Genomic DNA, 22,088 nt, shown 5'->3' with positions numbered 1-22,088 from the left:
GGAATCGGCACCGCGCTGCGCAGCTCCCCCGAGCACAGGTACGGCGCCCCCCCCCCCTCCCCCGGGGGAGGGGCGAGCAGCCTGCCCGGCAGGGCCTGAGGGGGGCCTGTGGGCTCCGATGGGTTCCGATGGGTTCCTGTGGGCCGGGCGGGTTCCGGAGGGAGGTGAAGGGTTTTCCGGGACGCCGCCCTGAGCTCCTGGAAGGAGACGAGCGGCCCTGAGGCCTCAGAAGGGGAAGGGGCGGCCGAGCACAGGACTAGGCCTGTGTGGCACCGCCGCCCCCTCCCCGGTAACGCCACCCCCAGATCTGTCTGCACACGCCATATATTATGTTTTTTTATATATAAAATCCCCCCTTACGTGCTGTTGCAGTCGCCCGCAGGGTGTGTAGGTGTGTGTTATACTCGGTGTGGTCGACGCGCAGCGTTATCTGGACTTTTGGTTGTTAATGTTGGCCTGCGCTGTCGTGAACTTTGACAGAAAAAAAAATGGCTTTTGAGGGCTGAGGGAAAAGCCACTTCCTATTCGAGAGAGCAATGAAAGTGCCCTAGACTCGCTCTGTGTTTTCTTTTGCCAAAGCTTGTTCGGGCTAAACAGAAGAGAGGGATTCTGCTCTTTCACCTTCTGTAACGTCCGTGGGGAGCTTTGTCTCGAACTGAAGTTGTGCTGAATTGGCCCTGCACTAAGGCCACGAAAAGGGAGGGGTCTGCCCTGGGCTCTGGCTCTGGAGGTTCCTTGCTGTGGCCTTTGATTTTTAGGCCTCTCAAACAGGCTCCGTGTTTGACGTTTATTCAGAGTTTATGGAACCCCTTTATGAACAGACTCACTGTGGCCTAAACCCCTTCAAACCCCAACTTTTTCAGTAGCCAGATGTTATGCTGTGGATTGCTTTGGCCTTGGGATTGATTCCTGTCGAGGTTTGGATTTGGGGGCTCTGAGGATTTGAAAAATCATAAATCTGAGTGGAAGGAAGAAGTTCCTCTTTTCCTTTTCCATTTTACGAATAACAAAGGGGAAAAAAAAAGAGGACATGTTATGAAGGGCAGCAGTTTGGAAACAAACCTGTTCTACTGGAGGTGCTGGGCTTTAAAATGTAAATAATATTTTAAAATGAGTTGCTCACTCTTGTGCATCTAATGGAACCTGCTGGTGGTTGGTGCTCATTTTGCTGTGCCTTCCTCGAAGCACCAGGCAGATCTGAGTTCATGTGGTCCTGAAACGTCTGTGACTTGTGTTTTCCAAGGTGGTGACTGCAGAGCGTTGTTGGGATGACAGCAAAACCCTGCTGGTGTCTGTGTAAACTGCCCCAAACTTCCCCGGTACCTCTGGACATTGACCCTCCTGCTGTGAACTGGCTGTCCTGTGGCAAGAGGAAAATGGGATATGTGGGATATGCCGGTGGATCGGGGATGGCTGAGAGGATGGGCACGGGGGGGAAAGTGCTGGTGGAGGGCAGGTGTGCAGTGAGCTGGGTGTGGTCAGGGAGAAAGGAGGAGTGCACACAGAAAAGCAGGAAGTTTGGGAAACAAAATGGAGTAACCAGCAGGATGTGAAACCACGAGGAGGATAAAGCAGCACAGTGGGGGAAGGACTGGAGGGCTGGTAGGGAGATCAGAGAGTGAAGGGAGTGTGGTGCTTGGCTTGGGTTTTAAAATAACCCCAAAATTCTGGTGTGGAAGGAGAAGGGGAGGCCTGTGAAGCTTCAGAACTCCACCCTGGGCCCCGGGCTGGGTTAAGGTGTTTTCCATGACTGAAGAATATATTAAACACTTCTCCCAGAACAGCCTGGAAAGGGCCCTGCAGGGCGGGAGCTGGGGGGGCTGAGCCCCACAGCCTGCAGGGAATGGGGGCATCCAGGGAAACAGGAACTGGGCATGGGGATGAAGAGGAAATGCAGAGGGCCCTTGGACAGCAGATCAGAGCCCTGCTGGGCTGCTCTCACTGCCTTGTGCTCATGGGATGCTTTGGTGAAACCCAGGGGGGCAAAGCCGGAGAGGATGACTGTGGGAGAGCTGAGGGATGAGGAAGGAGCTGGCCAGCAACAAGTGGTGATGTCAGACAGGTGTGGAGGCTGCAGCAGGCCTGGACAGTCAGCAGGGCTTTGTGGAGCCAGGCCTGCAGAAATACAGAAGCAGAGCAGGACAGCAGTGGGACATCATCTTCAGGAGGGCTGGGATGTTGGTTCAGGAGCCCTGAGTGTCCTCGGTGTGTGGAAGTCAGAGAACCACAGTGGAACTTCACTGTAACCTCGTGGCTTGCTGTGGACAAGAGACCTGTGGGAATGAATTCCTTGGGGGAATGAATTGATAACAGAACTGTTAACACCTCCCAGTGTGCTGTGATTTTACAGAAGGCCATGACTGGGCAGTGACAGACAATTCCTGAAGGAAGGTACCACTTGGACCACGTAGTTTTGTGTGCTTGGCAAAAGTCTCCCTCAGGGGGAGAAGTGCAGTTTGGAATGGATACAGTTCTACCTCTCCACAAGCCCTGCCCCTCATCAATCTCAGTGTTCTCTGCTGAGGAACATCCCAGGGAATCTGCAGCTTCAACTGTGGGATCCCTTCCTGTTGCACACCCCTGAAGAAAGATGGGAAGAACACCTGGGTGGTTTTGATGGAATACAAAATCCCTCTGGCTTCAGAGTAGCTTTCCAGTGGTTCCCTGGCTGCAGTGGTGTGGTTTTGTGGGGATCCTGTAACAAAGGGCAGTCCTGAGTTTGAAGGTGATGTTGTTTCCACAGGTGTGAGCCCTGTGGATTGACCATAAGTTGATGGCATTACCCACGTGCAGTGTCTGATAAAGCCTGTGCCTGGCAGGTTCTGCTCTCATAACAGACCTGCTGAGCACAAAAATATGACATTTCTCTGTGCAAATGAGAGCCAGGCTGGAGTTCAGGCTGGATGTCCTGGAGCTGAGCTGGAAGGAACTGCCCAGGTCCCACAAGGGCTGGTGTGGCTGATGTTTACGGTTGTGGTGTTGGGATACAGAAGGTCAGGGCAGTGTGCCTGGACCTGCCTTATCTGGGGAGGGTCAGATGTAGCTGGCACTTGAAATGAGGCTGCAGTGAGATCTCTGAATACCTGTGGTGTGCTTGTTGATTAGGGGAGGAAATGGAGATGTAGCGGGATCTCATTAAGGTCATCTTTAACTCTCTATTAAAAAATGCCTCAAAGGGAGAAGCTGATGTCTGCAAATGGATGATGGTGCCACTGCTCCCTGGGAAATTCCCAGGCTTCGCTGTGATACGGAAATTCATCGTGCAGGCTTCAAAATGCCAGAAATCTGGGCAGGGTGAGCCGGGAGCCTCTGGCCGGTGGCCATCCTGGACTAATGCTCTGAACTCCTGGGAAGTGGTGCCTCTGAGAGGGGAGCCAGAGCCTGTCCTGAGCTGGCAGCCTCTCCTGGAGCAGGGCTGGCAGGTAGGCCAAGCTCCCAGACTGAACTCCTGCTTTCTGCTCACAGGAAAGTCATGGCTGGGTGGCTTTGCTGGCAGCAGTGCTGGGGCTGAGCCGGGGATGTTTATGGGCAGTTCTTGCCCTCCCAGAGGAAAGCCCCAACCCCTCATCTTGGGATTATTGAGATTCATGAGTGTGGAACAGGGAGAGGGCTGGGAAGTGGAGGTGGAGCTCCAGTTTCTACAGGTGGGTGCAGATATTAAGGGATAGGAGCCCCTCGCACTGAGGTGTAGCTGATATTTCAGTGTTTCCTGACTGCTGCTGTGCCCTGTCCTTGTCTGGACTTCCTCCTTGCAGCTGCAGTAAATGCTGAGGTGTCAGTTCTCCAAGGCTCTGTTCTCCCCAGAGCTTCTGTGTTCACTTTGTTGCATTTATTTTTCCCCTTCAGCACAGAGTCCTTCTGGAATATCACTGTTATTCCAAGGTCTGAGTACAGTCTGAATTCCTGCTAATCCTTACTGGAATTTGAGTGTTTAAAAGTTTGTTACTTGGCTGTTTTAGTATTACTTCAGGTTTTATTTCAATTTTTTTTTTTTTTAAAGCAGTCATCTGTTCTCCAGCAAAGATTCCTGACCTTTAGTAATGATTTGGAGTATTTCAGAATCTTCTTTTTTTTTTTTTTTGTAATGTGACCTTTGGAATAAATATAATCCCAGTACCCAAGTGCTGCTTTTTTTTTCAGTTTAACTCCAGAAATTATGATTAAACCCAGTGTCCCTATTTCTGCAGCTTTCAGTACAGATGTGTGGCAAACACAGCGACTTCTGCAGCAACTCTGGGTCTTGGGAGGAGGTCCAGACTCCTCCTATGAGTGAATTTCTTTGTGATGTTGCTGCTCTAATCTTTCTCGAAGCCAGGGGACTGTGTGCAGGGTACAAAGGTGTGTGGTATGTCCCACCTGTCACAGCCTGATGTCACTGTAACAGCGAGGGTGGAGTTCTGGCAGTGGGATGTGCCTTGATTTGGGTCCTCCTTTGCCACCCATTTCTGAACAGAACTCTTTGCCCAGCCCAGGAGTTGGTTTGGTGTCCCTTTGAAGTGGGAGCTGGTATGGATGCACAGGTTGGAAAAGCAGGGGCAGTTTTTGGTTTGTATTTAAACAGCACAGTTAGACTTATTTACTTTAAAGGTATAATGAAAGTGGACAAATCTCAGCAAGCAAAGCCAGCCTGGCAAATAAACAGAGATAAGAGGCTCCCTTAGCTCAGAGTGAGCTCCAGCTTGGCCATCCTGGAAAGCAGAGTCCTGCTCACCCTCCAGGGGTGCTGCTCACAGGCTGGGATTGCAGGATGCATTCCCTTGGCACTGCTGGCCTCCTGGGATTGGGAAGGAGAGGCCAGCCAGGCTTCTGCAGGACAGATTTTGTACTGGTTGGTTCCCTGTCCTGGTGCTGGGTGGTTGGGTTGGGTTTTTCACCACTCCTGTCCTGGGAGTCAGACCCTGTGGGTGGCAGGTGTCAGAACACGAGCACTGGGTCAGAAATGCCCAGATGGAATGATCCTGCCCTGGGATGTGCTGGAGGAGAGAAAAAAACCATCACATGTGAGGATGTTCAGGAAGCTTGAAGTACTGGATGTTTCCACAGTGACAAGTTAATTTGGAATTCCATATGGGGCTGGTACTTGTCTTTGTTCGCTGGGGTTGAAAATAATCAGTGCATATGTTGGAAGAAAATCTAACTTTGCAGTCTTCCAGATGTAAGGTGGTGAAGCTGCTGGCCTGCCTGGTGAATCACTGTCCAAAATGTCTTTAATTTACTATCTTGGAACAAACTGGAGTTGCTAGAACAGCGTGTGTGGGATTTAGGATGGGTGCTCTGCACACTGCCTGGGGTAGGAGCCTGGAGCGTTCCCTGTCCCCAGCCAGGCAGGAGGGAAGGAGGGGCAGCTCCCAGCCTGGCACTCACCAAACCCTTCTCAACTGCTGCTGGAGTTGCAGATAAGCATGTTTGCCTTCAATCTCTGCATGTGGAGGCTGTTGGTGTGTGCTGGCAATGAGATTTATTCCCCTTCCCTACGACTGCAGGTCACTGGGAGGGATTAATTGTGGTTCCAGAAACAGTGCTTTGCTTTTCAGAGGGTCCCAGCCCCATAAGCTTCCCCATGTTTGGATTTCCTTCCGGTGCTGGTTTGGTTTGCCATGTGAATGACACATGACTGGATGAAAACCTCGCTAGGCTCAGTGTTCCCTGTGTTCCTGAGGGCTGGAGCAGGGAGGGAAATGCTGAATTCCTGCCACAAATGTTCCACTTGCTTAGCTGCTCACAGTGGAGTTTAACTTTGGGGCTGTGACAAAAGCAGGCATTTCTCACCTCTCATGTCACCTGCCAGTATCTGCCTGTGTAGATGTGGAGTCTTGGTTAACTGATGGATTAATTGGTAGCTCAGCACATTTACACGGCTGATGCTCTAATTCCCTCTACCTTTAGGAAAACTGTGGAATGTTGGAATGACTTACCCCAACCTAATCTTGCTGCCTTGAAAAAAGAGAAGCAGCTGAGCCTTGCTGCAGCCCTGCCCTGCTGACAGAGCCACAGCCCTGGGAACCAGCTTCCTGCCCATCTGATTTGTGGCTGTGCTGCTTCCCAGCGTGGCCACGGCAGGCCAGGGCTGCTCCAGCTTCCCAGTGCTGCTCAGCTGTCTGTGCAGGCTGCACTGCTTCCTTTGGTGCTGGGGCAAGTCTCCAAAGTGTGATGTAATAGTTCCAACTCGCTGGTTTCGTAAAACCTCTTCAGATTGGCGTGTTGGAGTCAGGTTTTATTTTCAGGTCATGCATCAGCTGTTTTGGGGGGTGGGTGCTGCTCTGTCAGGGGCTGAGCTGGGAGTGGAAGGGTGGTTGGAGGGAGGGGAAAGGGCTTTGTTTGCTGATATGAACTCAGCTGGGTGACTGGGGCTGAGTTTGGTGCACAAGCCCCAGTTGTGACGTGTTCTGTTTTTCTGTTTCAGTGCCACAATGGCAACTGCACCTTACAACTATTCCTACATCTTTAAGTACATCATTATTGGTGAGTACCACTGGGCACAGCCCTGGCTGGGAGGGTGGATGGGTGAGGAACCTGGGGCTGTGCCACTGGTGCTTTCAGGGGTGCCTGTCCCCCCTCAGTCCCCCCAGGTCACCACACTCGCTCTGAAGCTTCAGCAGCAGTGCCAACATCAAGGCCTTTGTGTGCCATAAAGCTGGGAGGGGGGCACGGCCCAGGGCCTCTTAAAAACTGGCTTTGATGGGGAAATGGGGGAAAAAATGCCTGGGAGCACAGCTGGGATGCTGTGTTGGTTCAGGTTTGCTCGAGCACTTTGCATCATTAACCTCAAAGATTTCTGCATTTCTGTTGAAGGCACGAGTGCTGATTGGAAACCATTGCATGAGGCTTATAAACCTCCTGCAGAGAAGGCAATTTTTGTGTTCAAATGCTGCTTTAGCTGCAGCTTCCTTGGCTGTTTGGAGTCAGGGGCTTGATTACATTCATAACTATCCTGGAAGAACTGGTCTTGCTGTTAATTGTTTAATTGTTAATGACCTTGTGTAGGTGTCAGTGATCTGCTGCGTTACTGTACAGGTTTGTGAGGCTGCTGTGAAGCCTCAGCCTCTGGAAAAGTGAGTTGTTGGAACACCTTGCTGTGCCTCACTCTTGGCACCGTGCAGGTGGATCAGTGGAAGTGATTTCTTGTCAGTGTTTCTGATGTTCTCGCCAGTACCTGCAGGAACACACCAAGTGTGTCTCACAGCTCAGACTCTCACAGGTGCGCTTTTTATAACCTGGTGAGATGCAGTTGTAAAGTCAGTATAATAAAAATTCAGTTCTTTTTGGAGTGCTCTGGTGCAGCAGGTGACAGATTGCAGGGCTGTGGCCCAGGGACAGAGCAGTGCCCACCTGGGGCAGGAATAACGGTGCCACTGGTTGTGTGGGGGGAGGGAAAGGGGCTTGTTGTAACCGTGGTTTAACTCTTCTCTCTGTGACAGGGGACATGGGTGTAGGAAAGTCCTGTTTGCTTCATCAATTCACAGAAAAGAAGTGTGAGTATTTCATTGCCAGCATTTCTCCCGTCCCCCCACCCCTCTCCCTGCCTGTTTGGTGTGTGGATCTGCATGGACTGCACTGGCTCAGGTTTTGGGTTGAATCCTGCACCTGTAGAGACAAAATGGTGATGTGGAGATGGCAAAAGTCCTGCCTGTGAGGAGTGGGAAGAACAAGAAGTGGGTTTACAGCTTTTCTGGGCAATTTTGATACGAGACAAAGCGAAACGTCTGAAATGTTTTCAGTGTTGGTGTAACTCGCTCACCAGCACTTGGAGTTTTTAGGCCTCTTAAGGAGTTTAAAAGGAAAAAGGGATTAATTTTTCTTGTTTGCAGCCTTGAGCAGCACTGCCATTGCCTGCAGCTCTGTGAGTCAGGACACTTGGCCTGCCCTGGGTGATGGTGTTTCAGGCTTACTGCAGCCTGTCTCAAGCATTCTTTCATATATGGTATCATCCTTAATTAAGAATCAGCTCCCAAAGTGTGTTGCCCTGTGGTTTGCAGCAGTTGTTGCCTCACTCACTGAGTAATTCTGCAGGTATTTAATCAGCACAAAGTCAGTCCTCACCATGTGCCGCTCGAGGTGTGGTAACAAGTGGGTAGGAGCTGCAGTTTAAAATACTTGTTTTTCAGCAGAAATAGGGTTTTCTGAGTCGTTTTTTATTAAAATGGAGTACAAGCCAGTTAATGCTGCTTTAGGTGTGGGCAGAGTCTCAGTGAGGACGTGTCTTGTCCTTGGTCTGTCAGCGCCAAACCCCTTTGCTGGGACTGTCACCAACTGTAGGGAGCTTGAGTAGCTCCTCACCCTTCCTGCATTTTCTGGATCTTTCTTAAAGATGAGCTTGTTAACACGAGTTTATCAGAAGTAGGAAGGTGCCTTCTGGGGTTTGATTTGTGGTGTTTGGAGCTCCTTCTGAAAGGGGCGTTTCCTGTGCACAGCCCTGTCTGAAACAACCTGGCTCCTTGTTTTTGGAGATGTTACAGACTTTTGAACTGTATCTTCCTTGGTAATTCCCTCAAAGTTCTCTTCTCCCACTGCATTGAAGTAGTTTCTGCAAGGGTAGACTGGGAGTCAGCTGACTTGATACCTTCTGATTTGTATGGCCAAACAGCAGCAGAGAAGGCAAGGAATTTTATAACTGTTTTTAAAACTCACTGCAGCTCAGGAAATGCAGCATTTTATTTCTGCTGAAGTGATGCAGTTTGGGAACTGTAGCTGCAAAAATGCTCCCTCAGAGACTGCAGATCTGGTCAGGATACCTGAAAACTGGTGGTAGGAGAGATCTGATCTTTGCTCTTGTTTCTCCTGGCAGTTATGGCAGACTGTCCCCACACAATTGGTGTTGAATTTGGCACAAGAATAATTGAAGTTAGCGGCCAAAAAATTAAACTACAGATTTGGGATACGGCAGGACAAGAGAGATTCAGGGCTGTCACACGGAGCTACTACAGAGGAGCAGCGGGAGCTCTCATGGTCTACGACATCACCAGGTGAGGGCAGGAGCTCTGGGTGTGTTGTCACTGCCTTGTGTGTCCTGTCGTGTCTCTCCCCTGTGTCTGGGTGATCAGTACCCTGTTGGGTGACGCTTCCACACCTTGACTTGAAATTGTGGTCTGAGCCCAAACTGCTGCTGTGTCTGTGTGGAGGGGGGAGAAGAGCAGGGATGGTGGGTGTTTGTTTGGTGGGTGCTGACTGTGCTGCTGGCATTAAATATTTTATAAAACACTGAGGCTAACCCTGTGCTCGCTCGGTTCTTTGCAGAAGAAGTACATATAATCACTTAAGCAGCTGGCTGACAGATGCAAGGAACCTCACCAATCCAAATACTGTAAGTTGGACTTTATTTAGCTTGACAGCAGCACTGCTGATGGCTGAGCCAGAGGGGGGAGGCTCAGCCTGAGCACCTGCAGTGGGCTCTGCAGCAGCTCCTGTGTGCTCTGCACTCCTCGTGTCCCCACTTGGCAGGTTTTTCTTCCCTGTCTCTCTGACCATACCTCACAACTCTCGTCCCTCAGCCTTTCCCTGAACGCCCCTAAAATACTTTAGCACCAAACTGATGATGAGAAGGCTCTGCTGTGATGAAAGAAACCTCTAAAGATTCTGTCTGGCTTAGCAGATGATGAAACAAGCACAGGAAGTGGCTCAGGGTCCAGCTCCTGAATAAAGAGCAGCACCACTGTTTTTTAGGACGGCCCAAAGCACTGGAGATGCTGTTCCTGCCTTCCCAGAGCGGGGAATGCTGGAGCAGAGCTCTGCTGGAGGAGCGTGGCTGCTGCACATAATCTGCTTTTTAGCTTTCTCAGTAAAGAGGGTGGCAGGGAAAAGGCTCCCGAGCTTTTTGCCAGACTAACTTTGTCTCTCCCGAACCAGGTGATAATCCTCATAGGAAACAAAGCAGACCTGGAAGCACAGAGGGATGTTACATATGAAGAAGCCAAACAATTTGCTGAAGAAAATGGTGTGTTTTTTCTTTCTCTTGGGCTGATACGTTTCCTAGGGGATAGTGCTGTTAAAGTGAATCCTGAGCGCTGATAGCTGCCAGCTTACTCTTCCAGAGTCATGGAATTGTATGTGCAAACTCCTGTGCCTGAGGCACTCTGGCTTGGTGTTTGCTGTCTCAGTTGTAGAAATCAGTTTGTGTGGATAATGTTTAGTACTAAAATAGTGTCTTGCCTGTAACTGAGGGTCACAGTGTGTCTGACCTGGGGCTGTTCGGGGTGTTGTGCATTGACTGTCAAACCTCTGTTTCTGAACAGGTTTATTGTTCCTCGAAGCAAGTGCAAAAACGTAAGTGGCTTCTGTCTGCAGGTGGTTCAGATCCCTCTGCCTGAGGAATTGTATTGGCTGTGCCCAGGGATGGCCACGGGATGGGGTGGGAGGGGGGTGCAAGTGCATAGGAAAGCAGAGAGTGTTTCTGAGCTCCCTTGGAGGGTGAGGTGTGTTCAGCAGCTTTGACTTGAAGGGAACTCGGGAATTAAGAGCTCTGGCTGCATTTCAGGCAGCCACTGGTTGAATGCACGTGAACCAGCTGGGATGTGAGGCCTTGTCCGAGTGTGGAATGTGTACACACGTGGGGCAGTGTTTCCCAACTGGACATTCCTCCCCTCGGGTGTTTCGGGCTGTGGAGTTTGTTCTGGTCCCTTCAGTGGGGGAGGAATTGCTGTGCCTGGGGCTGGGGTGTCCCCAGGGCTCAGGGACAGCAGGACGTGGGTGCAGTGGCCGTGGGGCCCTGGGCTGTCCCAGGGCTGTGTTGGAGCTGTGCTTGGGCTGCTCCAGGCACGACTGGGGAGCACCCGTGGGGTCCCAGCACGGTGTCCCTGCCCCGCTCAGGGTCAGCCCCATAACTGCGCCGCTCTCTTGCAGCGGGGAGAACGTGGAGGACGCGTTCCTGGAGGCCGCCAAGAAGATCTACCAGAACATCCAAGACGGGAGCCTGGACCTGAACGCAGCCGAGTCGGGCGTACAGCACAAACCATCGGCCCCGCAGGGCGGGCGGCTAACGAGCGAACCCCAGCCCCAGAGGGAAGGCTGTGGCTGCTAGTGACCCTCCTGGGCTGCTCTGCCCCTCCAGGGCTGCTCTGCCCCTCCAGGGCTCCTCTGCCCCCACACCTCTGCTCTCGGGAGCGCCGCTTTTGGCCGCTGCCCCGTCTTCTGTACATCTTACTGGGTTTAATTAAAACTCTGAGACAAGTTTAACACAGTACTAAACTGCTAAACAACTTTAGATGTAATCAGGTTATCAAAAGGCAAGTAGAGTAATAAAACCTCTCCTGCATGGTAAATCTAGAAGTTTTTTTTTTTTTTTTTCCTTGATTGTCCTTGTGATAGTGTCACCGATCCATAATTTAAACTGAGCACTGATGCTGGACTCCTGATTTTACACTTTCGCAGGGCTTTTGTCTCGTATGGTTTAATTTTATGGTTCTTTGGCCTTTCTCCCCCACCTCTAACTGTTGGAGCTGTCCATAGTGAAGGATGAGTTGTTGCTGTGAAATGATTCCGATGGTAGCGAGGGGCTCTGTAACGATGTGCTTTGTTGGAAGAATTCCCTGTGGGATGTGTTGGGGTGGCGCAGGGAAGTGACCTGTTCATTCTTGTGCTCAATAGCTTTATGTCTTTTTTTTTTTTTTTTTTTTGCCACTTTTCTCCTTTCCATTTGTTAACAGAACGTAAATATGTATAAAATTTGAAGGAACTGAGCTAACAGTTAAATACATCCTGTGTATATGATTTTATTGAAGAAACCGATGCCCGGCATTAGAACAGTGTGTAAGAAACCCCCGTTTGTACAGTCTGAGCTCTCTGTGCCCACCTGCCCTGGCAGCACGGCCCAGCCCAGCCCTGGCTGCAGCTGCAGGCAGCATTCCCGCTGTCCCAGGGATGCAGGGGACACAGACATTATTAACACTAGTGGGATCTGTCTCATCTCTGCACGGGGGGTTCTCCCCCCTCTGCTTCTCTTGGTTCTCGGGCTCCACCCGTGGCCGGGGCTCTCGCACACCCCCTGCTCTTGTACCTGTACCCTTGGCAAGGGGCAGAGGCTGCATGGACAGCTGGAACAGCGTGTGCTCTCCAGGGATTTTAACTGCTCTTGTATTTTTTTTCCCAGTCCTGTGTGAGGGGTTTTTTAAGGGTTTTGCATCCAGCCTTGGAGTCCATCCTTCCTGGCCTGTGGGGGTGGTGGTGCTGACCCTGCACGGGGGGGTTTTACTGTGGCTCCAAGTGCAGCTTCACTTGGGAAACATCACATGGCTTAAAAATGGAAGGGTAAGTGCTTAATGTCTCACCTCAGGCTCACTGCAGCGTTTCAAATACAAAGTAGCCTTAAAATCCCTCTCTAGACACTAAAACTCCACAATGTTCAGACTTGTAAGTAACCAGTGGTACCAGAGTATTGTACAGTCCTTGTTAAATAAAAGCCAAAACTGGAATGTGCAGACAGTGGGTTTGGGTAACTTGTGCGCTGTCCCTCTGTTTTGTCTGGTTAGTCCTTTTTTACCTCCTGTTCCTCAGTAGATGGGTATGTCCGAGATCTCCAGCTCCTGCATCTGCTTACCCCGAGGCTGCACCAGGGCCTGCCCAGGGACCACGACCTGCTGCTGGTGTGAAGTCAGTGTTGTAATGACTACAGCTTGTTGAGGTGCAATACCTGTTCTCCCGGAGTCAGTTCAGTAGGTCTGATTGTTTCTGTCACAGAAAGGATCTGTTTGGACTGCTGTACTCCTCATTTGATGTAACAATGCTATTAATCTAAATATTTGTAAATAAAGTACCTGTATCTAGATAACCCTCACCGCTGTGTGTCATTTGCTGAGGGGCCTCGGAGGGGTGAGAGATCCTTCTGGTGTTGGTTTTTGTGCTCAGCCTCCCCCCTGGGCCCGAGGGGGTACAGAGCACCGTTTGCAGGAGGAGTTCCTTGGAATTTTGTTCCTGAAGCCATTGCCCATATCCACCAAGGCTCTGGAGAGCGAGGGGTTGCTGAGAGCTCAGCCCCAGCAGGAGTTCCAAGGCCAGAGCTGCCGAAACCGGACACATCTGTGCAGTGGGAGCTGCCCCAGCACCACAGGGCGAGGTCAGGGGCCTGGAGAGCAGCTTTGGGGAAAAGAACCCACAACCACCCCCACGTCAAAGCAGCCAGCACAAAAGTTTATTTGAAGGAAGTACTCAAAAAAATAATTGCATTTAAAACCTCCACCCCTTCGGCAACAGGTCACGGGCCAAACTCTGGCCTTGTAACAGGGTTTCTGTAAAGTCAAAAACTGGCTGAGAGCTGAGCACTTCAATAGGAGGTTGTTTTGGGCACATTTAAATATTTAAAATAGTTATTTTTTTAAAAAAAAAACCCAACATATACATAAACCTGTTCTTCAGTTGTACAAAACCTTCACAGCACAGTGCAGGCCCTGCAGCAGCTCTGGGGGCAGAGGCCTTTCGGCTCACACAGTGAGGTAGGAGAAGACGTCAGAGGTGGCAGCTGCAGGTCCAAGCTGGGACGTGCTCTGAGCTCTGCTGAGGTGAAGCCACTTTTCAAGTACCAATTTTACCTTCAGCTGGTACAAAAGAACACTTTTATGTCCCGGGGGCTGCTGTGGAACCAGCCCTACCAGAGCTTCAGCCCTGGGGCTGGACGGTTCCTCAGCCAGAAAGCCCAGGGATGGCAAAGCTTATGTTGAACTCGGTCCCTCTGTGCCAGCTGAGCTCCTGCCCAGAGCACACCCCCTAACCCAGGACAGACCACGGCACTGGGAAGGGGCAGTGGTCTGGGAACCCCCAGCTGTGTCCCGTGGCATTCCAGGCTCTCAGGGAGGCTGGAGCCAGGCTGATGTCATGTCTCACCTCTGGCTTCACCGAGAGCTCCCCTGCGAGCAGGAACCTGTCGTGGGAGACCCCGAGACGCTTCCCGGCCTGCTGGGGACCCCGGCAAGGCCTGGCAGAGAGGCCTGGGAAAAAGCAGGAAAGTCTGAGTAATTAATGTCTTCAATTAGCAGAGACATTAAACTTTGTAAAAACAAAATTAGATTTTAGAGAACAAAAGATAAAAAAAGGGAAAAAAAGCCCAAACCGTTCTGAGGAAAGCTCAGCCTTTCCAAACACATCAGCTACTGCCAGAACATGCAGGGTGTGATCGCCCCCCTTCAGAACCCCCCAAAACAAACACACCTCCTGTGCCAGCAGCACCTTACCTGAGTCCTGGTTGAATTCAGAGTGCTGTGGAGCGATGCCAGGCTGGAGCTCTTGGCCAGGAGCAGCGAGTCCGAGGTGGAGCTGCTGAGCAGCTCGTGCAGCTCATCCAGCTGTCTCTGCAGGCTGTGCAGGCTCCCGGCCGTCTGCTGCTTCCCCCGCAGCAGCACCTCGGCCTGCTGGGCCAGCGACTGCCACAGCTGGGCCTGCAGGACAGGGCTGTTACACCGGGCAGGGCCACTGCCCACCCCATGGACAAGGTACAGCCAAATATGATATCCCCCAGTGTGACAACAGTGAGGGAATCGTGTTGGAATACTCCAAAATCCAGTTGACTGCTAATTAGAATCACTCATTGTGCTCCAGCCTGCATCGCCAGGCTTTTACTGTTCTACTCGGACCCCACCCAAAGCTCCTCTCCCTCTCCCTCCAGAGCTGGGGGAGGATCCCACCCCTNGAGGTGTTTGGGGGGAGGTGTTTGGGGGGAGGTGTTTGGGGGGTGGTTTGGCAGTGGCTGTCCTGGTGTGACAGGCACAGATGTGGCACCTTGAGCCGGTCCTCGTGCTGCTGGAGCTGCTCCCGGAGCGCCTCCCCCCTCCACTGCTCATCCTGGGGAAACAGAGACAGCCTGAGCACAGCAGGGACAGGGACAAGGACAGGGACAGGGACCCCACACTGGCAGCACCAGCAGCTGCTCCCCCAAAGTGTTTTACCATTAGGAAGATGCTGGAAATGTTCCATTTGTCTCCCAGGGAGAGGAGCTGTCCCTCAGCTGCAGTGCAGGGCTCCGAGGCCCCAGAGTCACAGCCAGGGCTGCCCTTTGCCTCCGAGGATGTTTCCAGATCCTCCAGCGGGTACAGAGAGGAGGAGTTGGCAGATTTAAACCCCGTCCTAATTTCATCTTCAACCTCCAGGTTAAGCAGTGTTGCTGCACTCTCCATCTCCCTTTGTCTCTCCTCCAGGGTTTTCACCTGCAGCACAGAGCCCTGGGGTTACAAACACACCATCTGTGCAGAGAGAGGGGCTGCTTGGGGAAGGGTGACACCTGGACCCAAAACCTCTGCCCAGCTGCAGCTCCACCATGAACTCTGCCAGGGAAACCCCAGGGATGGGAACAGGAAATCCAGGACACAACTTGGTAACTTAAACCTGCCACACTCGGACCTTGCAGGGCCTTCCTGAATGATTTCCAGTTGCCAACAACATTCTCCTCTGCAGGACCCTGTTTTTAAAGGGCTTGGAATTTATAAAGGATTTATTAAAGGTGGGATCACTTTGAATTCAAAGTGAGTGTCAAAAGCAGAAGCTGGCCCCAGGCTGGCACTGACAGGTTGTAAATGCTCCCTTGAGGAGTCCTGAACGTTGTGGGGACATTCAGTGATTTGCATCAATCACGACAAGCCATGCCAAGGAGGGGGATTTGTAATTGTGACAGAGCAGACAGGAGATCCAAACCCAAAACCAATGGACTTGTGTGGAAGTGCCCACCTGGGTCTGGAGGTGCCTGCAGTGCTGCTGGATCTGCCCCAGGTCCTGCCCGAGGCCCTTGGCCCGCTGGCGGTTCCTGAGGGCCACCTGCTCAGCCACTGCCACATCGCTCTGCAAACAGCTGTTCTCCTGCCTTTGTTCCTGGGGAAACGCAGGAAATATGAACTGAGAGAATCCACATCGTTTCTTCAAGTTAAAGGGCAGGAACAGGATCAAACAGGAGTGACTCAGGTGGAAATACCAGAGCTTGGTGGCCTCGAGTTGTGTCTGGCCTGGGGGTTTTGTTCCTCCGACACAAAAATGGGTGTTCTATCATTCTGCTGTTTAAAATGACCCCCCAGCCAGGACTTACCTGCAGTTTCCTTTCAAGCTCCATCCTTTGCATTTCCAGGGTTTCTTTCAGACTCCAGATCTGTTTTTCTGCTTCTCTCCTCTCCGACAGCATCTGATCCTGGAGCTGCTTTAGCTCAGACCTGGAGACCTGCAGTTCTTCCTGAAGACTCTGCATTTCCCTGTTTTTTTGCTGTAGTTGGGATTCTCTCTCCAAGAGCTGCTGCTCTGTAATGAACATGTTTAAAAGCCAGTCCTGGTTAGCAGAACCTGAACGCTCCTGGTGGACTCCACACACACCAGGCACGTTCCAAACACCAAGAAACCAAGTGAGATGAACAGAAATACTTCTTGGTTTCACTGGGACTCAGCCCCCAGCGATGGCACCAATGAATTTGGGCAATGACTTACTGCTTTTTCTGGCAGTCTCTTCCAGAGCTGCACATCTGGACTCCTCCTTTTCCAGCTTCCAAAGGTTTTCTTCTGCCAGCCTGACTTTTGCTGCTGTCTGCTCCAGTTTCTTGTGCTGCTCTGCAAGTTCCTTTTCCAGGAGGATTTTCTCATCTTTCCCTTTAGCTGTGCACTCTTCCAGCTTTTTCCCTTCATGCTCTGAACTTTGCTTGAGGTGATGAAGAACCTGCCAGAAAAAAAAAAAAAAACCACCCAGAGCTTGAACACCAAGGAGAACAAAACTCACCTCTAAGAAACACTGCAGGAGCTAAAGCAGCATAAATTAAAAAGGACTGGAGGAGCTTTAAGGTCCCTTCCAACCCAAGCCAGGCTGTGTTGTTTGTAAACTCATCCCCCCCCGTTTTTGGCTGCATCACTTTTCAGGTGAGGGAAGTGAGGGCAAATCAGGGGGTTTGTCACCTCTTCCTGTCGGGCCAGTTCTGTTTCCTTCTCTTCAATCTTTTTCTGCAGCTGCTGCAATTGGTTCTCCCTCCTCTTCTGCCTCTCCTGGTGCTCCTTACGCTTCCTCAGGCACTCCTGGATGTCTCCTCTCAGGGCTGCCTGCTCCCTCAGCAGCTCCTCCTGCTGCCTGGTGCTGTTCTCCAGATCCTGCAGCAGAAACCAAACCCAGGAGTCAGGAGGGGCTGGAAAGAGGAAAAGCTCCCTGGCCACAAGGGTGGTGTGAGGGGGAACAGGACCCACCAAACCTGGTCACCCTGCTGGGCCTCAACCCCCTCACCCTGGGACAGCGAATAGGAGGTTCACTAAAACCAACCTGTTCCACTGCTTGGAGCTGCTCCCTGGAGCCCCTCAGCTCCCCTTTCAGTGTTTCTAGTTCTTCCTTTTTGCCTAGAAAAAAAATAAAAAATATTTGGCAACAAGAGTCTGTCAATCGGCAAGTTTGAAATCCCTGCACGCAGAAATCCTCTCTCAAGTGAAGAATGAACAATAAGAAATAGTTTCTAAAATTTCCATCTTTTTTGACATGTTAAAACACTCCCTGCCTGGAGACTATCTGAGCATGGTGGATAGTTAATCCCACACACCTCAGTTAAAGTGTGTCTTTTAACACAATTTCTCTTGAAATGTATTGCAGCTCAAACCCCAAAACCGATCTTTACCTTGCAGATCCTCCTGGACAGCAACAATCTCCCCACTCAGGGATTTCTTCTGCTTGCTCAGCAGCTCCACCTCCTGCTGCAGGTTCTTAAACTTCAACTCCATTTTTTCTGCATTGGACAGGGCAGTTCTGCTGCTCTCTTCAGCAGCAGTTAAGTCTCTGTAAAGTGGGAATAGATATTCCTGGTTTATTGAAAATCCTGAAAAAAGGTCAGTGAAACCCTCTCAGGCATCCCCAAGTTACAGCTGTTATTTTTTTAATCCCAACAAACAGGCATTCAAAGCACTTCCCAGCCCTCCTGAGCTTTGCAGGAAGAAAATATTCCCCCTCACCTTCTGGTGTGTGACAGCCTCTTCTCCAGGCTCCAGGATTCCTCCTCCAGCTTTTCCTTTTCCTTGGCCAAGGCCTCCAGGTCGCTCTGCAGGGTCCTCATTTGGGAGACGAGCTGTTCGTTCTCCTGCCGGTCCTTCTGGAGGAGCTGCTCCTGCCACTCCACCTCCCCTTGCTGGCACTGAAACAACCTCTGCACGTTCTCCAGTTTTAGCTTCTCCTGCAAAGAAAAAAAGAAAACCCCAAACTCAGGTATTTTTTTGGATTTTTGGTTCTATGATCCAGAAGGAGAACGGGCATTAACACCCCACAGCAGCTCCAAAACCTGGCCAGGATGGAGGGTGTTTGTGATGGAGGTTGGGATGGAAATGAGACTCCCCCTTTGCAGGTGAGGACACAAAGAGAATCCAGGGAAAAAGCCTCTGGAAGCTTATGCTAAGGAAACTGCATCCATCAGCCAACAGCCCCCTCTTCCCCCATGCCCCCAAAAAATCCCATTATTTCTAAGGGCCTAAGCAGCCTTGAGGCTTTTCTGTGATAAGCTGCAATCAGATTAGGAACTGATTGATTTAAAAGCATCAGGACTCTGTTCCCCAGAGCTTAAGAGAACCACAGAACCCCTCCCAGCCCCTGCCTCAGCTCCAGGAGCAACACTCACCTCCAGGACTGCCACCTGAGCCTTCTCCAGCTCGTTGAGCTTCTGCTGGTGCTGCAGCTTCAACCCTTCCAGCTCGTTCTTCTCGAGCTCCAGCATTTCCAGGACGTGTTTCAGTTCTGGAGAGGGGAAACAAATCAAGGTTGGTGGACCAGGATGAGAAGATTGTGGTGATGCACAACTAAGAGCTCTGGGCATTTCTTTCCAACCCAAAATGCAGGGCCATACCCATCTTGTGCTTGGTGATCTGCCCAAGGATTCCTTGAAGGTTTTCCTCCTCCTGCCTGATATCCTTGCTCAGGAATGCAAGCTGGGCTCTTTTCTCACTCAGCTGGGCATCCAGTTCTTTCCTCTCAACGTTAAGCTCTTCCAAAATCGCTTTTATTTCCTGTGGAAGTATAGCAGTGTTACAAGGAATGCCATTATTTGCAGTCCTTCAAATAGAAGGCCTAAATATTTATAACATTATTTAAGTCTGCCATCAACATTGTGGTCCATCTAATTCTGTTGCGTTGCTTAACAAACAAAAAAAGTACAGAATGTTTGGGTTAAAGCCTTGCTTGTTGATTATTTATAGTAATTCTGCAAAGGTTTTCCATAACACTGTCATTGCAGTGATTAAGAGCCATTAAAACAAAGCCAGAAAGGAAGCCCCCATGAAAAAAAAAAAAAAAACAAAAACCAAACCACAAAATATAATTAGGCTTATAGTTTGTTTTTATTTCAGAAAGGAAGGGCAGGACCCTTTCAGTGTGAATGGGGCTGGGCACAGGCAGCTCTGTCCTGTCTGACACACACACTGCTCACACTGACTGGGCTCCAGCAGCTGCTCCTCTCAGCAACAGGAAGTCATTGAGAGATTGATATTTATTGTTATTTAATTCTCAGGGGACCAGTTGTGTCAGAACCCCTGGGACTGGGGAGTCCTGAGCTCTGCCTCTGGACCAAGATTTTAGTCACACCATCCCCTAAACTTGCCTGTTTATTGTTCATAACCTCGATTTTCAGTGGGTTTGGGGAGGTGGTGGAAAGCAAAACTGACGTCGTGGGAACTTCCTGGAATGTTTTTGATGCTCCAATTCTTTCTCTGTAAGGAACTGGGAAGGGATTTGGACACAACTCACTCTTATCTGGCGCAGTTTCTCGTGTGCTTCTGTCTCTCCATCCCTGAGGGCTTCCTTGAGGTCCCCTTTCCTCAGGGCAATGCAGTCCTGCAGGACATGCAGCTCTTGTGTTCTCTGCTTCACCTGCTGCTCCAGGAACAGCAGCTCCTGCTGCTGAGCACCAATCTGCAGAGCACAGGGGCAACAGCAGAATCAGCTGAAGGATTGGGGGTTTGTAGCTTAACACAAGAACAAGCGACTTAAGACTCTTCTCATCCTTCAGGTCCATCAGAACCAATAAAATTGGCAGCCCGGGGTCAGGAAGCCAAGTTTTACCTGATCTTTCAGCGTTTCCAGCTCAGTTTTCTTGCCCTGGACAAGGCGCTCTGCTTCTCTGATGATCTGCAGGTGATGGTCCTCGTTGCCTTCTGCCAGTCTGATATCTCCCTGAAGCTTCTGGAGACTGGGAGGGAGGATAAAAACAGGAGTCAGAAGAAGTGAGAATATGTGAGGCAGTAACTTATTGGAGGAGGAGTTCTTGATGTAATATAATGCAGTTTATGGTGAATTCCAACCCTCACCTTTCAGAGAGCATTTCTATCTTCTGGTTCAACGACTGGAACTCAGAATCTCTGGCAGCCACCATTTTGTTGATTTCCTTCAAAATACCTTCTTGTTCCCTCTTCTGCTGTTCCAAATCCCTTGTATCTGTCTGTAATAGCCTTAAAAAAAAAAAAAAAAAAGAATTTGGCCCTTTTTATATTAACTGGAAAGCATCTAATCCTTCTCCTCGTGCCCATGTGACACAGAGGTAGCAGGACACTGTACCTGAGCTGCTGAGCAGCTTTCCCCAGCTCAGTGGCCATTCCCTGAGCCTTCTGTTCCAGCTCCTTGGCCTCTGCCTCGGTGCAGGACAGGTGCTGCTTGGCACGGTTGTACTTCTGAAGGGTCTCTCTAGTCTAGAGGAAAAGTGAAAAATTGAGACAGTCCATCCCATTTGGGGATTTCTACATACAGGTTATCCCACGACTTGTTTTCATATAGAAGCATTTTAAGAGGTTTCAGGTTATCCAAGTGAAAGTGAAGTGCTTAGACAACCAAAAATCCTCTGCTTAAAGCAACCAGTGCAAAAACCCAAACCCCCCTGCCCTCATTTCTGGCTCTCTCACCTTGCCCCTGGTGCTCTCCAGCTCCACCTGAGCCTCTGAGAGGAGCCTGTCTGCCTCCCTGAGCTCAGCTCTGCGCTTCAGCAGGGTCTTCTCCACACACCCAACCTCCTCTGCCACCTCCTCCTGGTGCCTCAGAGACCTTTCCAGCTGCAGCTCTGCCATCAGGGTGTCGGTGTAACCGTCAATGAAGTCCCTGAGAGGAAAAACCATGGAGCTGAAATACAAAAACACCAAAGGCCTGGAGCCTCTTGGAGCTGTGGAGCTGTAAATGAATCCAGACTGCCTTTTAGTGGGAAAGAATTCAGGCATTCCCACATGCTGAACTTCCAGAGTGCTCCACCCTGTTCTCTCACCTGCGCCTGCTCTGCCTCTGCACCGCTCGCCGCAGCTCGGCCACCTCCCCCTGCAGCTCTGCCCTGTCCTGCTCCAGCTCCTCAACATTTTGGAGCAGTTTCTCCACCTCCTTCTTGTGTTTGTGCTCAGAGCAGCTCTCTCTGTATTTCTGAGACCTCAGGTAGCACACGGTGTCTTCCAGCCTCGACACTTGGCTCTCCTGCACAAACACACATGGGGAACACACGTGGAAAATGAACCCCCCTGTCCTGGTTCATCCTCCTGAGGCTCAGGAGCAGATCCAGAACCTTCCCAGCACGGGGATTGTTTTATCTGATCCATCTGTCAGGCAGTTCTCCCCCCCTGGCTCTCACCAGCTCGTGGTGGTCGGGCACGTTGCAGTGCAGCACTCCCAGGGCAAGCAGAGGGCCATAAACAACGGGGGCTCCCACGGGAGGAGGGTTGTAGAGGATGGATCCACGAGCAACTGCAGCTCCACTGGGGGCTGCAGGAGGGGGGCTATAAACCCCTGTTCCCTGGGGTGCAGGGGCACCATCTGGGAGGGTGTAAATCACTGTGCCAGGAGGTGGCACAAAGGGAGGGTCTTCTGGAAGAGGAGCTCCTGCGTTTCCTTCACCATCTTCTTTGGCTCTCCTATCTTTACCTAAAAAAAAAAAAAAAAAGATATCACAAAACCCAAACCACAGGTCACTTTAAATCATTTTTTCAGTAGTCTTCACGTATTTTAAATTTTCTAAGGTAAAAAAATGTAATTAATTTTTGCTGAAACTGGTTAAAAAACTCAACAGTAACAAGCATTTATATTCCCTCATGCACATCCAAACATTCACTGTGAGCCCTAAGCAAGCTCATCTTCAACACCCTGTGGCACTGACTCACCTGTGCCACCATCTGCTCTGGACAACCCATTTCTGGCTGGGGAATAAACCCAACAC

General features: G+C 50.7%; 2 protein-coding genes across 2 annotated transcripts in view; one reads left to right on the top strand and one right to left on the bottom strand.

The window, feature by feature from the left end:
• RAB14 (RAB14, member RAS oncogene family) lies at positions 1-12,760 on the top strand. Its single transcript, XM_027885938.1, has 8 exons — positions 1-38; positions 6,404-6,462; positions 7,419-7,472; positions 8,786-8,963; positions 9,235-9,301; positions 9,844-9,931; positions 10,230-10,260; positions 10,837-12,760. The coding sequence occupies exons 2-8, from the start codon at positions 6,411-6,413 to the stop codon at positions 11,012-11,014; spliced, it is 648 nt and encodes a 215-aa protein (XP_027741739.1). The 5' UTR covers positions 1-38; positions 6,404-6,410; the 3' UTR covers positions 11,015-12,760.
• Positions 12,761-13,306: 546 nt separating this feature from the next.
• CNTRL (centriolin) overlaps positions 13,307-22,088 on the bottom strand; it is a 29,546-nt gene continuing 20,764 nt past the window's right edge. The window contains exons 24-44 of the mRNA XM_027885939.1: positions 21,507-21,796; positions 21,153-21,352; positions 20,800-20,992; positions 20,459-20,589; positions 20,212-20,352; positions 19,967-20,093; positions 19,652-19,816; positions 18,756-18,915; positions 18,531-18,646; positions 17,875-18,092; positions 17,544-17,701; positions 17,198-17,271; positions 16,843-17,031; positions 16,384-16,609; positions 15,995-16,200; positions 15,643-15,783; positions 14,868-15,125; positions 14,701-14,763; positions 14,157-14,360; positions 13,810-13,913; positions 13,307-13,388 (exon numbers count right to left, since the gene is read on the bottom strand). Of these exons, the coding sequence (XP_027741740.1) occupies positions 13,818-13,913; positions 14,157-14,360; positions 14,701-14,763; positions 14,868-15,125; positions 15,643-15,783; positions 15,995-16,200; positions 16,384-16,609; positions 16,843-17,031; positions 17,198-17,271; positions 17,544-17,701; positions 17,875-18,092; positions 18,531-18,646; positions 18,756-18,915; positions 19,652-19,816; positions 19,967-20,093; positions 20,212-20,352; positions 20,459-20,589; positions 20,800-20,992; positions 21,153-21,352; positions 21,507-21,796 (3,356 nt within the window). The 3' untranslated portion in view covers positions 13,307-13,388; positions 13,810-13,817. The remainder of the gene's footprint in view (positions 13,389-13,809; positions 13,914-14,156; positions 14,361-14,700; positions 14,764-14,867; positions 15,126-15,642; positions 15,784-15,994; positions 16,201-16,383; positions 16,610-16,842; positions 17,032-17,197; positions 17,272-17,543; positions 17,702-17,874; positions 18,093-18,530; positions 18,647-18,755; positions 18,916-19,651; positions 19,817-19,966; positions 20,094-20,211; positions 20,353-20,458; positions 20,590-20,799; positions 20,993-21,152; positions 21,353-21,506; positions 21,797-22,088) is intronic.

Source organism: Empidonax traillii, unplaced genomic scaffold, assembly GCF_003031625.1.
Source record: "Empidonax traillii isolate 1590-97213 ecotype Southwest subspecies unplaced genomic scaffold, ASM303162v1 scaffold174:size915687, whole genome shotgun sequence".
Lineage (NCBI taxonomy): Eukaryota > Metazoa > Chordata > Aves > Passeriformes > Tyrannidae > Empidonax > Empidonax traillii.
The sequence above is the reverse complement of the archived record's forward strand: the minus strand, read 5'-3'. Positions and strand labels throughout refer to the sequence as shown.

Coding starts and splice junctions, on each gene's coding strand:
- RAB14 (XM_027885938.1), top strand. CDS start 6,411: ATGGCAACTGCACCTTACAACTATTCCTACATCTTTAAGTACATCATT. Junction 8,964..9,234: donor ATGGTCTACGACATCACCAG/GTGAGGGCAGGA, acceptor GGTTCTTTGCAG/AAGAAGTACATATAATCACT. Junction 9,302..9,843: donor ACCTCACCAATCCAAATACT/GTAAGTTGGACT, acceptor CTCCCGAACCAG/GTGATAATCCTCATAGGAAA.